Source organism: Crocodylus porosus, unplaced genomic scaffold (genome assembly GCF_001723895.1).
Source record: "Crocodylus porosus isolate Cpor-Errol unplaced genomic scaffold, CroPor_comp1, whole genome shotgun sequence".
Classification (NCBI taxonomy): domain Eukaryota; kingdom Metazoa; phylum Chordata; order Crocodylia; family Crocodylidae; genus Crocodylus; species Crocodylus porosus.
Genome location: NW_017728939.1, coordinates 5121221 through 5134392, shown reverse-complemented (window position 1 = coordinate 5134392; position 13172 = coordinate 5121221). Strand labels below are relative to the sequence as shown.

Below are 13172 nucleotides of genomic sequence, written 5' to 3'. Positions count from 1 at the left end.
CAGATAGTTTTAGGAAGCATTATGACCATATCATTATCTTCCTCTATTTGTTATTAATATGCACAAGACACTATATTGTATTAGATTCCTGAAAGTAAATTGTTAATGCTCAACTTGTCAGTAACCAAGAGACACTCCCTTACTTTTGTGAGGCACTGTCTCTCAACAGTGCACAGCAAGCATTAAGCCCGCTTACAGGAACAAAGTGCAACTGTTTGTGCTAATCTGTGTTAAAATAATGAGATGTTAAGGGAATTATGAACTCGTTAAAGTTTGATTTAATGCGTGTTCCTCTTCTCAAAGTGGCGGGGGGGGTGGGGAGAAAAAGAGGGACTTTATTGCTCAAGCCACTGAGCACAAACACTTCTTACCTTATTATTAGCACATTAATTATTCAGTCACAGCAGGACAGAGCTCTCAGCTGGTGCAGTACAACTGCAACAGCTGGTACATAACTGGAGACTTGTCTAAATGTGCAGCAGTCACAGGCTTAAATGTAAAAGAAAAGGGCCAAGTGCAGTGGAAACTAAACTATCACCTATGCTGACAAGTGGGGGTGTGTCTGGATAGAAGTAACACCGACTCATTCCTGGGTGCAAGACAAAGCAAGGATGTACAAATTTGTGACTGTATTACTGAAGCATGAGTGAACGCAGGGGGAGAGGCATTCCAGGGGACTTAATAGGGACAGCATTTCACCTCTGGGTCACCAGTTCAAATTCAGAAAAGGGTGGCAGTAAACGTGCCCTTTTAGCCAGCAATGAAAGAAGTTTTGTCTAGAAGCTAATAAACTATTCAGAAAGGAAGTTGAAGGAAATGTCTTTTTAGGGCCAAAAATTTGCATGCAGATGTGAACCTATATGAATGCCATTTTACAGTCCAGCCCATGAAACACCTTTGACTGCCACAGTTCTTCCCTGCCATATGTGAGGGCCCAGCTGTGGGCTAGGATAAATGGATAAGGGAAAAAGCAAGTTAGGCAAATAATTCATTCTCTGGGATGCCTGCCCACAGGTGAGTGAGGTTTTGCCACTTCATTTCAACTGCCAAAGAAAATTAAAAGCTCGTTTTATTGTAAAAATTGCACACCTATTAGTATCACAGTCCTTTACAAACACAATATACATTAAAATATTTTACATTCAGCCATGCACAAAAGTGTGCTTATGAAATTACAAAATGTACAACTTGGAGTCAAGTCAGCATCTAGAGCATTTGAAATCAAGTCTCAGGAAAATGTTCAGTCTGTAAGAACTAGCCTGAACATTACAGTGAAGTGGTCTTTAGCATCACACATTTAAAATGCAAGTAGATGCATGTTTTACCTGTTTTTCAAGTTCTGTTCTTACTGGAAAAGGGTTGTAAATAATCATTCTTCTGGAGTATAGTACCTAGTTTCTTCATTCTAAAGAAGGCCCTATGTTATCTGTAAAAGGATAGATGATTCACCTCTACAACAGCTGAATTGTGATGGAGAGCTTCAGCTTTATCCAAAAGAAGTCCACAGGCAACTGAAAAAAATAATCTTCATTGCATAAAAACAACTTTTACATACGCATACCCTCTGCATACATATAAAAATTTGGATGTAGAAGTTAAGAGCTGGGAAAAGTGAAATGCTATTTACACTATTTTATAGAAGACCATTTTTTAAATATATTTAAAATGCAGACTGGAACCTCTCAGGTTATCAAGCCAGTACATGGTCAACACTAAGAAAAAGAAATAGCTGCGATAGAAGATAGCACTTTACTACTGCAGCTGTAAACAGTACATGGAAACATTTTTGTTTCTTTTATATAAAAGATCCTACATCTCACCACGCCGTAACTGTTGCCATGCACAGATGCCACTGTTATTCTAAAAAAAAAACAAACCCATCGCACTAAGGGAATTTGTGGAAGGAAGTGACGCTGTGTCATAACTCCACACAGTCTGCATTCTGTAGTGTAATGTTAGTAATGTGTGGGCAGACACTGAGTTAATGCCTCAGACCAATTAAAGCATGGATTTTAAGACTTCTTGTTTGCTGTGGAATGCTGGCAAAGACCTGGTGAGATACGTAAACGCCACCGTCTGGAAAGCACTGAGTCTGCCAGGATAACTGACACAAGTAAAAAGCAGCAGGGGCAAAAATAGCAAAGAAAACTAATTTCCCCTGGATGTTTAAAAGCACATACTGCTGGCTGACAAAAGGACAAGTTACAATTCCTGGCCCCAGAGAGAGAATTATTCAGTTCTCCAAGTATCGGAATATGCTTCGACTCTGGCTCCCTTTTGTTGCAGCACCATCTGTCTTCAGCCGTTTGGGAGAGGGTGTCACTATTGCAGAAGGACCCCTCTTTTTCACCTAAAACAAGATACAATGGGAAAATATTTTGAGATCTTGTAAAAGGACAGATTCTTCCATCAGCTTATCAGGATTCTGCCTGAACACTAACTTTTAGTAAGAATGCAGCCTACTAACTGAATCAAGCATTAAACACAGTAATACACTACGAAAGTTAAACACTAGTAGCCCATCCCATGTAAATCTCTACCTGCAATTTCGATTTCTCCTGTGCTTCTTCACTCTTAGCTGGGGAAAGCGTGTGGAAGACAAAATTTCTTGAATTTCGGGGAGCATTTGGATTAAGGTCCGACATGGCTGCTAGCTTCTGAAGAACAGATTTAGGTCTGTTCAGAAGTGATCCACTCTTTACCTGGAGAGAACAAACAAACATTGCATAAAAAAATCACTTGCATGCAGAACAGAACACAATATAGTTTCTACAAAAGATATGACTGTCACAATATCACATTGGTACCTATGCACTTCTCAGAACTCTTCTAGAGCTGGGTCTTCACCTGCTACCTGCCTTTTTAAGGGCATTCTATAAATGCAATATGAAAACATACAAGTTTATGCAATGTAAATACCAACCATCATGTCGCTGGCAGGTCTGAATGTTTCAAAAGGATTTCTTGGCAAGGATTTTGCTTCTTTTACAGCTGCTACAGGTGTAGCTGAAGGAAACAAAGAAGGAAACTTCAGTTCCTAAATATCATGAGAAAGACTATATTTGGGTACAAAACTAGGAAGTATGTAGGAATCATACCAATCCCGTTCCAATAAATGCTGCAGACAGGTGTTGTTGTTTTTTTAAACTGACCAATGAACCATATGACTGATAGGTAACATTACCAGCCATTAAATCTTTTTGATTTGGAAGGGAATTTGTTAATTTTGAGGCAGTTATGCAGACTCTGAATCACACTGTATCATGTGCAAGGAAAAACCTTAATATTCAATTGGTTTCTCAACTAAAGTGTGGTATTAGCTTTTCCTCAGCTGTAACCATTTGGGAAAGTAGCTGTGCTGTGAAGAATGTCACTACCCCCAAAGGTTCTTTACTAAAAGTGGCAACAAGTCTCTTTGTCGTCAATGTTTCCACAATCTTATTCCTCTTTTGATCACAGCAACACAATCTCTCTTAAGTAGCAAAGAAACATTTTAGCAAACAGACTGTCTTCCTCTGTCAAGCTTCTGGCTGCATCACTGAATGCATTGACACATTCAGCTTTAACAAATTCTGGGGGAGATCATCCTGGTCTACAGCCAGGTAAAGAAATGGCTCCTTGCACCAGGGCTCACAGGCTGGTCATTGGCTAGTCAAAGTTCATGCCTCTGCCGAGGCCACTCCTGTCTTAAATAAACCTACCTTTCTTTTGCAGAGACTTAGCAGTCACTTTTTTTGCTAGTTTCATGAATTGACTATCTTCACCTATTTCTTCCTCCTCCTCCTCCTCCTCTTCCTTCTTGTCTCCTTTCTCTAACTGAAATAAAAAGAAAGGATATTTTGTGAGGATGGATAATGAATGAAAACCACAACTCAAAAAGCATGTTTCATTTAGTGACCTGAATTAAGTCAATTCCTTTACTACAATAAATTTTACAATAAAAACTCCATGGAGGTAAAGTTTCCTGCAGTTTCTCAAGTCATTTATCAGCTTCCTTTAATTTATTACGATAGCCTGAATGACAGGCTAGCACATTTCAGTGCTCAGACACTATGTTCAGTTGAGGCACCTTTGTCAACCTGGAAGCAAAACGGCTTTGCAGCTACAGTTCTAAAGCAGGAAACTGGCCTTCAGGCTCTGCCACTGTCTTTATGTAGGAACTTAAGAGGTAATTTCACCTCTCATTGGATGTAGTTGTCCCTTCTATACTGAATATTTAAAAATGTAAAGGTCGAGTCAAATCTAAGGAACCACAAATGGAACAAGTGCAGAATGTTTATAACATACAATTTTTAACTCAAGGAAGCATCTGTTTGTCATCTGCTAACTGTATATAGTTACATGCAGAGTAAGGAAGTAGCTTTGCTGCAACCTAACTCCATACCTGTTCACGTAACCACTGCTCTCGTTCAAACCGCTCTTTCCTCCACTTTGCCTCTGTCTCATCAAGTTGTTCTTCATTTTCCTCATCATTATCAGAGTCTCCATGAAACATATCCAATTGGGAAGCATCATCTAGATGAGGAGACAGCAATTAGCTCTCAGACGCAGCGGACATGATGAATGTAGATATGTGCTAAAAAGACAGTTACTTCAAAAAAGCTTTACTTGTGTTGCTCGAGAAAGCAGTACATGTAAAATATTAAATACATGCACTCATGAGTTAAAATCTTCCCACCCCTGCAAAGCCAGTAAGCATCTCAGAAGCAATGAAGATCAAACAAGTTATTAAAACTAGTCAAGTTCCAACAAAATTGTCTTTGCCAGAAATCTCATCTCCTAAATAACTCAGATATACATGTCCAAGAAGTAAATTACATGCAGAATGCTTCCTCTCATTTAGATGCATGACAGATGGAGCCAGAACATTTAGCAAAATAGAGATGAAATACCCAGTGGAAATGTTTCCTATAAGGAGTTTTAGGCAGCATCACTTGACAAGATTAAAGCTATTTGGCCAGCTTTAAACAGCGAGAGGAACTAAAGCAAGATACTCAAGCATTCTATAGACAGTATCTTTGTTGCTTATGTACATGTAAACCACATTCTTATTTAAATATACAAGGTAACTCAGTAGCCAAGAGAAAATTAATATTAAGTTTACCATCTATTTACAACTGCCACAGTCCACTGCTTATTCCTTACTGGCATTAAAAACTACAAGATATTCCACATGCATAATTTGAATGCACGTCTGGCAGTCTCTAGCCTATTCCCTTACAAATAAGCAAGTATTATATAAAAGAAACAAACATCAGTACACAAAGAATTTTCCCCCAGCACATTAAGTTGTGCTCTGCTTTATCCAAGAAAAACCTTAAAGTAAATTCAAAACTGTCCGAAAGAATATTTCAAGTATTTCCAAGGAAAATAAAATCGGAATTCTGTAGGGTTTTTTTCATTTATCCAACTAAGCATTCCCCTTTCCCCTCCACATAGGCCACGGTAGTCACTTATAAGAGTTTAATTCGTCTGAGCTGACACGCAGAGAAAACATGGATATTTCAGACGAGTGGAAGAATTCTAAAATCCAGCCAGAACAGACTACATGCTTTTCATTCCTCAGTGCAGAAGAAACCTTGAATGACTCCTTTAAAGGAAAAATACTGGTGGAAACTGGATCTTGTCAGAGTAGTGTTGTCTTATGGGAGTTCATAACAATATATAAAGAACTGCTAAAATGATTATTAGTATTTAACAAACTGGTTATGTCATGCCCCCCTCTAGTGGCTACATTCAGGGAATAAAGAAAAACCTACTACAGATTAAAAATCAGTCAATCAGAAATGCTCTTTTAGCTCAAGTGGTAGGAGTTATAGGTTTGTGTGTCTTGCTGACACTCATAAAGGGGTCTTAAATCAGTACCTGATACCACCTCAGCTTGCCACAAGGCAAGCTTTTGGATTTCATCAGCTTCCTCTTAACTTTTCCTGAACTAAACCTCTAGGAAAATGAAATACAGGTTCTCTATTCTATTTTAATGGTGCACAGAGACTTAAAACCTGAAAAGTCTTTGTAACAGCTGCAATTAGAGACAAATATTTCTTTTTACATTAGTAGGAAAGCATAAATTCCCCAGAAGTGCTTGTTTCCATGAAGATCGCTTAAGTAACTTTTTGTCTTTAGACTTTCCAACCCGAAGTTATGCTGTGACCTGGGACTCAAGAGGGGAAGCTAGAGTGAGTTCCTAGCCCCAGTTACCAAATAAATGTTGTTGTTTTTTTAAATAAAGGCTCACAATCCATCTTACTACCATGAGCTTCATATTTAGATCCCTGCTGAAGTACTTTACATTCCCCCCTCACTAGCTTTTGCTCTGTAATTAGAATATTAACATGCCAGAATTATACCTATGTTCTTCCACCTGAATTTTCTCATTCGTCCAGGGCCATCACTGTGCAGGTCTCCATCAGCAAGGTATCTTTCCTGGTACAAGCGTAACTGACGTTTGTCATCATCAAGCATTGCCTTCCTAGCATCAAAATTGAAGACAGAGAATCATACTTTAGTCTTGTCATTCCAGATCATAACCCAAAAGATAAGAGTTTTAACATGTCACACACAGGGCATAACTACACCAATATTGGTACTGACATGTGTATTTTTTTTATTTGATTCTCTAGCTCCATATCAGTAGGGAGTTCTTCATCAATGATCTCCTCTTCATATTCATCCAGCTCTTCACCATCATATTCACTCTCACTTCCTACGTCACTCCCTGATAGCTCTGCCTCATCTTCCATGAAATCCTGCAGTTTTCTATAAAACAAGAATATATAAAAGGAGTTACAAACAAACTGCTCAGCTGCATCATATAAATGTTGGAAAGTGAATTCTAACATGTTTTTACAACATTCCCAAATGCGAGAGTATAAAATTTAAGTTTTCTGTATGACTCAATCATTAGATGTTTTTATGCACACAAATGTGGAAGATCTGCCAATATACCTTCTCTTCAAACCAGCACCACCCAAGACTATGCCACGAAGTTTTCTTGATGCCCGCCCAGCTAGGCAGAAACAGTCACTTTTTCACTTGCAAAAATATGTATTATTGGTCTAAATCAGTGGTGCTTAACCTTTTTGGTTGGTGAGCCGGACGGGCAGCGCCATTTCCCTTTGAGAGCCAGATCTACTGGGGCCCCATCCAACCACAGAGGACAGAAAGGGGCAGCCTGACCCTGATCCACCTGTGCAGTGCAAAGGGGCTTGGGCCAGCCCCAACCTGGCCCCACAGGGTGGAAGGGCTGTGATCCAGCCCCATGAGGGAAGGGGGCATGGCCTGGCCCCATAAGAGAAAGGGGGCATGGCTTGGCCCTCCAGCCTCAAACCAGCTGCATAGAGGGGGGCAATGTGGCCAGCCCTGCAGAAAGAAGGGAGTATGGCCCAGCCCCAACCTAGTCAGGTGGCAGGAAAGGGGCACGACCCAAATTCACGGACAGAAGGAGGTGCAGCACAGCTCCAACCTAACCTTGCAGAGGGAAGGGGAAGCGGCTTGGCTCCCATCTGGCCAGACAGAGAAAAGGATCACAGCCTGGCTCCAACTCACCCCACTAGGCTTGGGATTTTGGCAGTGGCAGTTAATGCTGCCACTGTTCCCCCATCACCAAATTTTGCAACCCATGCGGAGACTTACAGGCCAGACTGTAAGGCTCCCTGCGCCTCATTTGGCCTGCAAGCCAGAGATTGAGCACCTCTGCTCTAAATGGAAGTTCTTAAGACATGAGAAATATGAAGAGCAGTCCTATTTCAACAAGGAAAAAGAGAAAAGCATATGTTACTTTTACCTTGATCTACTGCTCTTTCTTATAAAAGGTTATGCACGCCCCAGTTGCTTGTCCAAGTTAAGAGCTATGCAGCTAATTCATATATAATGACAGTGCCAAAGCAAAAAGAAATGACTTTCAAAGCTAACCCCTCACAGGCACATATATGTCCTCTTGATAAGCGAGACACCCGCCCTCAATTTTTTCTCAGAAACTGCAGACTGTTTCTAATAACATCAATAGTTATTCGCAGGCAATTCAGAGACAGGTGTACTTACAATTTTTTCTTCAAGCCCTGCCTTTGTCTTAACAGTTCTTCTTCATCATCATCACTAACTTCTGCTTCCTCATTATCACAATCTTCACTTCTCTCATCTCCTTCACTTTTTTCATCCTGTAAAAAATCAATGAGTTTTCAGAAATTCCTACAGCATTTCAGTGGATTGTTTACTCCTGCTAACCTCAGCTTCCTTTGGTTGGCAGTGATTAAGCAACACAATGTTTCAGTCTAATTTTCAGTGATTCTTAACCAAAGGTGTTGCAACACCCTAGGGTGCTATATGTTAGTGTTGTGTGGGTAAACACAGATATTGGATTTGTCCTATGACAAAGCCTTTTAAGCTGGGATTCTATAGATGTACAAGCCCATCACTGTCCCACTCTAAGTACCTGTGAAGTATCGGAGACAACAATTGCTCCCTGGGATAATCGAGACAAATTGAGTTAACTGATAGTCAGGCTACATGAAAACAAATCGCCCTGTATCTATTTTGATGCGAGTCAAAGCCCAGGACAAATCAGATGTCTGTTTTTACCTTTTGGTGTGCAAACGATTCACATTGTAACCCTGGGTATGGTGCTACCCACAGCCATGTCCAAATTTGTGGTATCTTGGGGTGCCAGTAGGTCTCAAACTACTCCCACTCAGTCTACAGACTGGGAGCACCACTCATTGGAGTGCTCTCCCATGGTCCTCCCCCGACAAGACCACACCTTAACTAACTATTTACAGTACTTTATTATTTACAGTAATTGTAAAGAGACTGGCAAATTTGACATCCCTCAAATAACAGAAAATATTTTCAATGAGCTCAATAATAATCTATACTGGCAGATAAAGCAAATACTTATCATATAACAAAAGCAATTATGTTATCAACTTTAACACTCAGGCAACTTATAACAGGTATATACACTTAATCAACCAGGTCTCCACAAAAATCACTCTGCCTGCAGCAAAGTAGCCCACTGTGGAGTGGTTGCAGTGGAGCTGCGGACAGCGGTGCTTGCTCTGCCTCAGAGGGGTGGCGATGCTGTGATCTGGACAGAAGATGGGGGTGCCTGTCAGGACCTCGTGTGCGGCTGCTCCAGAGACCAGTGCTTCTTCCCTCTTCCAGGTCTTTCCTGGGTGCCTGCAGTCAACCGCATCGTTCCCCAGACACTTCCCAAGGCAGCTCCTCTGCATTTGGCACCTGGAGTGCCCCTTCTCAGCTGTACTTTGTTGAGCTCTGCTGGAGCTCCCACACAGCCACAATTCCCTGCTGCTTTCTCTAGCTCTCCCAGAAAGCCTCCTCTAGCAACCCCTGTGCCTGATTCCCTCCCAGGGACTCCCTGCACCCAGGGATCTTAAGCGTGGGGAAGGGAACTTGTATGCTCAACTCCTGCCCCTTTAGTAAAGGATACCAGACAATCCTGGGTATTTAGTAGCTGGTGGCTCCTCTGCCCTCAGCAACAGCTCACTCAATCACAATTCTTCTGCCAGTCATCCTCTCAGAAGCACCTGTCCTGGTAGCAGCCTTCTCAGAAGCAGCCCTTCTCAGCACAACTTCAGTTCCCCTCTCCCCAGACAGTCTCCCCTGCTTTTTCCCGGGCTTCCCACCCTGGAGTTACCACTGTCCAATCTCATGCATGTATTCTGTGTACACAGCCTGCTGCAGATCCTTCTCCCAAGAGTACAAAACACCCTGACAGCTTGCAAGCTCTGAGGAAACCCTTCAGCACCTTTACAACAAGATAAATCCAGAGATTTCAAAAGGGATCCATTGTGTTAAAAACATTTTGCCCTGCTGTGGTCTTTTTAAAGTCATTTGCAACAGAACTGCTCCAATATTTTTCCACAGTCACAGAACAACTGAACCCTAAAGAACTGGCATTTTCTAAGGGATGCCTTGAGTCTAACAAGATTCAGAACCACTCGACTATTTTTTCAGAGAACCAGGGCATTTAACTAGCACATTTGCATTCTAAAAATCAAATGCCTTAAACTAACTGAAAGATTGCTCTGCCAACAGAATCATGAACTTATTCTGGAAGATGAGACATCCTGCATAAATGGCTGCATATTAAAAAAAAGACATTAACAAAAAGAATGCTTTTAGCCAGTCTTGTAGTTACATTTCTGTCAAACTCACCTCTTCATTCTCAAATGCATTGTCATCCGTTAAGAGCTGAAAATCGCCAAATTCTTCCTCCTGCTCCTCTTCATCTTCCCCTTCCCTACAAAAACCACATACCTTTAGATGATACTCAGCAGTGGTTATACAAGGTGCCATAACAGGATTATAACTGTTTAAGCTGGGCTTGCTACACAATCATGTCCCGTGACTCTCCAAGACAGAATACGGACCTGTCTGTTGGGAAGGATCCCGAACAAAGTGCTAGTGCTTCTGCCATTGGATCTTCTGCGTCGCTCTCTTTCTCTGGCTTAGAGGACACAGAAGATGCCCATGTCGGAGAAGCCGCTACGGAGAGGTACAAGAGGACAACTTATTAGACAACTTCCTTAATCATCCCTTTGGAATGACAGCAAGGGTATACATAGCAGAAGGCTATATTCTGCATTAAAGTAATCATCTCATTTACAGTATCTGACCTAGGTCAGATACCCCTGTAGAACATGGCACAGTCCTACATCAATGTACCCTGAATGTCTTGGAAAATATTGTGTGCCTGAAGATGCCAACCAGTTCCAGGACTACAATTCTGAGCAGTTCCAAACACCATATTGCACAGTACTAGCAAGAACTAAAGGACTTGTTAATATGAAACTTCAATTAAAGTTAATCTAAAGTTAAGCACAAACAGTGAAGTCACCAAGCAGAGTCAGAACCTACTCTGAGACACAAATTTTCCAGAACACAGATTGAGCAGTTCTTCCATGTTCTGCTTTTTACCACTGCTAGAATTTGGAGTGCGCTCTCCATGGCTGCTGAACTGTCCAGAACACAAATCCAATAATTCATCCATGTTGGCATCCATTGCATTCTCATCCATGCTAGCCAGAGTCAGACGATGCTTTGAGGACTGGTATTTATTCCTGTGGTGCCCAACATTCAGAAACCTGAAAATAAACCTTTAGCTAAAAATTATCAATTACAATTTAACATCGGCCACATCTTAGTGAATTCCGCCTTTCCATATATACAGGGAGTTTGTCTTTAAAATCTAAAAAAATACTCCCACAAAGTTTTAACACATAGTCATATCGTGACACTGTGAACAAATGCGATCTCGAGTCAGAGAGAGGTAATTCATGTAACTGGTTTCTTTAACTGCAAGTCTTCCAAGCCCAAACTAGAAGAGGAAAATCCAGTTTGGTTTCCCATATCATGTTACCACTAGTAATGATTTTGGCACTAGAATGCAACTATTCTGGTGATGAACAAAGGCCAAATACAATGCGTGTTCAAGCCTTAGCAGGTAATACTAGCAGTCTGGTAGATTCAGAAAGCTTTGTTACGCAACTTTCTGATTTCAGCCACATTTTTATAAAATCAACACTGAAACCCAAAAGACAGAAAGTAGATCTTCAGTCCAGATACATTTCCATCCAGATACACAACCCACATATACAGTATTTGTTTTCAGTTTCTTAAGGATAAGAGAAAAAGGCAAATTTTAAAATACAAACTACAAATTTGTGATGAAAAAGTTGTGTGAGAGAGAGAGAGAATGCTGTCATCTTTATAATGCAATAGCCCAGATGTTTCCATTTCCAATGTTAAAGAGCTTTTAACAGAGGCAAAAGCAGTGTGTAACAGTTCTCCAAGGCAACATGCAACATAAAAGGCCAATTATTTATCTATGCCTTGCCACATAACCCAAGAGCATAACACTAAATATCTCACAAGCTGAATGGTGTACTGATGTTAGTACACAATAGAACAACAGCCAGTATACACCACAGACCTACCCATCTGCATCAAGCAATTGACTCTGAGTATCATCTTCCAGAGAAAACTGAAACTGAGACTCTCCAGCTCCTGGAAATAAACTCTTGGGCTCAGGGGAGGCATTATACAGATCCTGGGAATCCTCTATGGGCAGGGAGGGCTCAGATATCTTTCCAGAACTCTAATTGGAAACAAATAAAGTCTTTAGTTATTTTTAAATACTTCATCTTTTTAAAATCCTGAAAGTTAGAAGCAAAAACATAGTTAATATTCATGGCGAGGGCCAAGAATTTTTGTGGGCGATACCTTTTATTGAATCAAGCGCATAGTTGGGATTAGACTTTAAAAAAGCTTCTGGGTATCACAGTGTCTTTCCTTGGACCGTGGTAATCTTTATAGTAGTGTTGGAGTGATGTAGCTGTGATAGTCCACTGTCGTCTTGGAGGCAGATCATAGCACATGCTAAAAGTGATGTCAGCAAGCATCCATAAATTTGATACACACCTTTCAGAACTCACTATTGAGACATATGAGGAATGCAATCCTTTTTTGGATCAAACATGAACAATTATAATTAACAATGAAAAGCCATTGCGGACTAATCCAATTGATGTTTTAGACATTTTTAAAATTTTAGTTGTCAAGTCAGCATGCTCCCCTGGGTCACTCCAAAGGGCAGGTTCTATGTCTACTTTTAATACACAGGAAAGATTAGCATTTCTGAAACCCCAATTAATCAAAGGTGTTGGTAAGTATTTGGTAAGATGACCTTCTGCAGATACAAAAGGAAACAAGAATTCTGTTTGTTAGAAACATAAAGAGTTACAAATGATTAGAAACAAAGGGACATACCTTGGAAGCAGAGCTGATAAAGCTAGCTTTGAAAAAACCCGGAGATGGTGACCTAAAACCTCCTGCTGCAGGCAGAAAGTTTCCTCCACGTGCAAGTTTGTTGCAAGGCTGGTAGGATGGAATCATAGAGCCAATCAACTCAAAGCTGCTGTTGTGGCTGTTTTCTTTTGCCAAAGTTGGCAGAGAAAAGGAATCGTCATCTTCTAAAAAAGAAAGCAACCGTTTAAGGCAGGAGGGCAACTATTTCAGCTAGAGGGCTGCTTAATAAGTTTTGGTGAGCTGTCAAGGGCCGCATGGGTTGCCCGCCCCCACAGGCACTATATTGGGACCAGAAGTCCCATCCCCTAACCTTTGCCACCGGACATCCCTCCCCTTGCCCCCAG

The 13172-nt window shown here is 40.9% G+C and overlaps 1 protein-coding gene across 3 annotated transcripts in view; it reads right to left on the bottom strand.

Moving 5' to 3' along the window:
- Nucleotides 1-1051: 1051 nt before the first annotated feature.
- CLSPN (claspin) overlaps nucleotides 1052-13172 on the bottom strand; it is a 27589-nt gene continuing 15468 nt past the window's right edge. The window contains exons 13-26 of one of the 3 annotated variants that reach the window (XR_002103254.1): nucleotides 12790-12992; nucleotides 11958-12118; nucleotides 10879-11105; nucleotides 10392-10506; nucleotides 10177-10261; nucleotides 8044-8159; nucleotides 6595-6759; nucleotides 6351-6472; nucleotides 4385-4515; nucleotides 3702-3816; nucleotides 2924-3006; nucleotides 2541-2702; nucleotides 2181-2350; nucleotides 1052-1511 (exon numbers count right to left, since the gene is read on the bottom strand). Coding sequence is in view for 2 of the 3 variants with exons in the window: in XM_019547742.1 (XP_019403287.1) it covers nucleotides 2234-2350; nucleotides 2541-2702; nucleotides 2924-3006; nucleotides 3702-3816; nucleotides 4385-4515; nucleotides 6351-6472; nucleotides 6595-6759; nucleotides 8044-8159; nucleotides 10177-10261; nucleotides 10392-10506; nucleotides 10879-11105; nucleotides 11958-12118; nucleotides 12790-12992 (1802 nt within the window). In the remaining variant the exon portion in view is untranslated. Of the gene's footprint in view, nucleotides 2351-2540; nucleotides 2703-2923; nucleotides 3007-3701; nucleotides 3817-4384; nucleotides 4516-6350; nucleotides 6473-6594; nucleotides 6760-8043; nucleotides 8160-10176; nucleotides 10262-10391; nucleotides 10507-10878; nucleotides 11106-11957; nucleotides 12119-12789; nucleotides 12993-13172 lie in introns of all 3 variants that reach the window. The other 2 variants (XM_019547743.1, XM_019547742.1) reach the window with 2 other exon arrangements.